Source organism: Sinocyclocheilus anshuiensis, unplaced genomic scaffold, assembly GCF_001515605.1.
Source record: "Sinocyclocheilus anshuiensis isolate Anshui unplaced genomic scaffold, SAMN03320099.WGS_v1.1 scaffold670, whole genome shotgun sequence".
Lineage (NCBI taxonomy): Eukaryota > Metazoa > Chordata > Actinopteri > Cypriniformes > Cyprinidae > Sinocyclocheilus > Sinocyclocheilus anshuiensis.
This window is the reverse complement of record NW_015546062.1, coordinates 134,673-138,996: the sequence shown is the minus strand read 5'-3', so window position 1 is coordinate 138,996 and position 4,324 is coordinate 134,673. Positions and strand designations below refer to the sequence as shown.

Genomic DNA, 4,324 nt, shown 5'->3' with positions numbered 1-4,324 from the left:
TATTATAATTCTAGTCGAATCAATGTCAGTTATTAATATAATTTTCATTGTCATAATATAATTTCATAATTTTCATATATTGTTAATAATTTTAATCATAAATGTATAATTACACTGTAACAAGGACACCTTAAAATAAAGTGTAATCAAAATCTGAATTATACTGAGGCATTTAAAGTGGATGTGAATGGGCCTAATACAGAAAGTTTTTTTTTTTTGTTAAACTATTTCAAAAGTATAACCACTAGGTGTGAAGAGTGCTTGATATTTAGAGTAAGAAATGCTTACCAACCTTTTCTTCGGTATGTGAAGTAATATCCCATTTTACTACTACTATTGAATTCACTCACATTGATTTTTATGCAAAGAAAATGGAAGATTTTAGATCATAAATAGTTATTTTAGCAATTCTTTATAGGCTGTGTTATACATTTATGCATAAATGTATTGTTCCTTCATTTTATTTCCTTCATGTTCACTCAATGTGATGAAATAAGTGCTGCAATAACTTTTTGCAGCACAGTAAGTCTCACTGTTTGCTTCAGACCAATATATATTTTGCACTATGTGTCTATCAAATAATAGCCAGTGGTTCTCATAAGGCTCAGTGCAATCAAATAACTCTCCCAATAGCTATTAAAAAGTTTATTTTCTATGTAAAGTTATATCCAAATGTACTATTATGTAGCTATGACAATGTAATGGTATAATGAATGTAAAGATGATTTAAACAGTTTTACAGCTCTAGCAATACACAAGACACTACATTAATCAAGCATTATACCCAGATGCAGTATCTGGTCACTTCGCCGAATCAGTGGTGGACTCACCTCTCACTGTCTTTCCGGATCTCGGTCCGCTCGCTAAGCCTCATTAAGAATGAATTACCATCAACTAGTCATGTCACCCCAGGCCCACTGGGCTTTTAAATGATTCATTACTTAAGTTACACAACGGAGCACTGCATAAATGCACTCACATGCGCGGACACACGTATACACTAACACACACAACACGTCGACCTGAATGCCCCTAGAAAGAGTCTTATATGCCTGTGGCAGTGTTAGTTACCCATAGGTGGTTACCTGCACAACCCTCAGGCCAGACTCAATTTAGAGGAAGGAGTACACACACACATACAGTACATACATATATATAGTCAACTCAAACTAAAACTAAAATTGAAACCATACAAATATTTTTGTTACTTGCAATAAAATAATTGTTAACTGAAATGAAATAAAATATAAAAAACACCTTTTATTGCCGCTAGTTCAACTTTTTATTTCAGCAACATTTCTCATTTTCATTACGTTTAACTTGACGTACTAAAATAACTAAACCTGAAATAAAAATGAATACAAACCATATAGACATTTAAAAAAAAAACTACAAAATCACAAAAAACAAGAAAATTACTAAAACTTTAAAATTAAAATTAAAATGGAAAATAAAAAAATTGAAACAGATTCAAAATATTATTTAAAAACTAACACTGAAAAAAATGATAGATGGATAGATGGATAGATAGATGTTGAACATGTTGAACATTGAGCAAAAATGTTGAACTTGACAAAACCTTCCAGTAATGGATAAAGTGTGTGTATGCGTCCATGGCAGTGTAAAAGAACGACCTTTTAAGGAAATAAACAGAAGTGAGATTAATGGACTATTTAACCGTCTCAGCGACCTAAAAGAGAGCAGGATCAGCACTTGGATACAGGCAGGAACAGGTTGTTGTTACATTACCCACAGCAAACACAGGACAGGACTCATCTACAACTGCCAAATTTAATTGGAAGAGACAAACACATACTTAATCATAATTTAATCAATTAACTTGCTGCGTAAAAATCGACATTTAAATGAGAAAAAATAAGCTGTCTATTGAAGCTTTTAAGTACTAAGAGTCATTTTAATTAAGCAGTTCTTTATAAGCTGACTATGCTTTTTGAAAAGAAATAAATGTATTGTTCCCTCATTTCTTTGTATTTCCCCCATATTTGTTCATTCAATTATTCTGATGAAATAAGTGCTGCAATAACTTTCTGCAGCAAAATCAGTCTCACTGTTTGCTTCAGGCCAACATTTACTTTGTGTCTATCAATTAATATCCAGTGTTTCCCATAAGGCACACTGCAATCAAAACATCCGGCAGCTATTCAAAATAAAGAAAATGATGAATGCCAAATAAAGACACTTCAAAAGCAATGTATGACTTCATGTTTGAATTATGTCCACGCACATTAACACACATCACACACGCTCGCACAGCTAAGCAACCTTAAATCTGTTTGGACACCAGCATGCGATAACTGCAATTCCACAATGCTGTATAATGACCCTAGAAGAGCATCTTGGTCGACACACACCTGTAAAAACGGAAGGGAGGATGCAAGTTAAATGTCGGCAATACGCCGTTTAAAATGTAATTTTCGTGGCTGGAGGACGAATTACGCTTTCATCGGCTCAATAGCGGCGAGTGTGATGATCCTGGCAAAGCACATTAAAGCATCAGGCTTCCAGATGCGCGCGAACGCTTGCCATAAGAGTCCATTAATACCAGCCACCAGGAGCTGCGCAGCAAGAACGCCGGAGAACTCAGAACCATTACCAGCACAACAGCAATAAAACGTAAACATTATACTCACCTCTTTTGTGTTGACGATACCGCTGACGTATTTCCCCAAAACCGAGCCGACACATAAAATACTGGACACCACGGCGAGTCCTAATACTTTCTCCATCTTCACCTGTCCACCGTTTCTGCGCTCTCCTCCCGATGTTGTGTAAATCTGTTTGGACACCAGCATGCGATAACTGCAATTCCACAATGCTGTATAATGACCCTAGAAGAGCATCTTGGTCGACACACACCTGTAAAAACGGAAGGGAGGATGCAAGTTAAATGTCGGCAATACGCCGTTTAAAATGTAATTTTCGTGGCTGGAGGACGAATTACGCTTTCATCGGCTCAATAGCGGCGAGTGTGATGATCCTGGCAAAGCACATTAAAGCATCAGGCTTCCAGATGCGCGCGAACGCTTGCCATAAGAGTCCATTAATACCAGCCACCAGGAGCTGCGCAGCAAGAACGCCGGAGAACTCAGAACCATTACCAGCACAACAGCAATAAAACGTAAACATTATACTCACCTCTTTTGTGTTGACGATACCGCTGACGTATTTCCCCAAAACCGAGCCGACACATAAAATACTGGACACCACGGCGAGTCCTAATACTTTCTCCATCTTCACCTGTCCACCGTTTCTGCGCTCTCCTCCCGATGTTTGTTGTGAGAGAGAGAGAGAGAGAGAGAGAGAGAGCTGGCGGAGATCTGCCAGACGCGCGTCCCCGTTCTTCGCCTCAAACGCATGCATCCCCAGAATTTTCGCCGGGAGCGCGCCTGGTATCGTACGCGCGCGACATAACATTACACAAATAGGCACATTTCTATCGATTTAAGCCCTTCCTTTACAGATTTAATAAGGTTTATTAGAGTCATGTTTTTTTTTTTGAGTTCTTTATCCTGCCACACGACAAAAGGTAGCTAAACACAGAGATGCAGAGAAAATATTTATTCAAATATAAATCAACACAGGGAAAATACATACTGCAGAAAAATACTCTCAGTTATCACTGTAACATTCCCACAGTCCTCACAAGTCTCAAAATACTCTGTCGTGGAAAAAACAACAACAACGTAAGAGTATAGGCTAATTATGGTCTCTCTCTATACAATAAATGTCATCCCTGCATACAGTACATTCCAAATACACAAGTTTGCACTTATGGTGTCTTTACACATGAGGAATAATGACAACAACAATAATAACAAGAATATCAATAATAATAATAATAATTATTATTATTACTAATATAATACTAAAACTATTATAATGTATTATTATAAAGAATTATAATAATTATTAATAATATTTTCAATAATTAATAATTACTATTAAAAATAATCTCATAATCATAAAAAACAACAACTCAGCCAGCTGAAAGTTCTGTGCCACCCTATGTGACCCTGGATCACAAAACCATTCATAGGGGGCAATCTTTGGAAATTTATACATCCTCTGAAAGCTTTCGATTGATGTATGGTTTGTTAGGATAGGACAATATTTGGCCGAGATATTGCAAAAAAATCATAATATTGAGAAAATCACCTTTAAAGTTGTCCAAATGAAGTTCTTAGCAATGCATATTACTAACCAAAAATTAAGTTCCGATATATTTACAAAAATATCTTCATGGAATATGATCTTTACTTAATATCCTAATGATTTTTGGCATAAAAGAAAAATCTATAATTTT

The 4,324-nt window shown here is 36.0% G+C and overlaps 1 protein-coding gene across 1 annotated transcript in view; it reads right to left on the bottom strand.

Moving 5' to 3' along the window:
- LOC107699445 (transmembrane protein 145-like) overlaps positions 1-3,252 on the bottom strand; it is a 16,036-nt gene extending 12,784 nt beyond the window's left edge. The window contains exons 1-2 of the mRNA XM_016500703.1: positions 3,157-3,252; positions 2,652-2,795 (exon numbers count right to left, since the gene is read on the bottom strand). Of these exons, the coding sequence (XP_016356189.1) occupies positions 2,652-2,795; positions 3,157-3,252 (240 nt within the window). The remainder of the gene's footprint in view (positions 1-2,651; positions 2,796-3,156) is intronic.
- Positions 3,253-4,324: the final 1,072 nt, after the last annotated feature.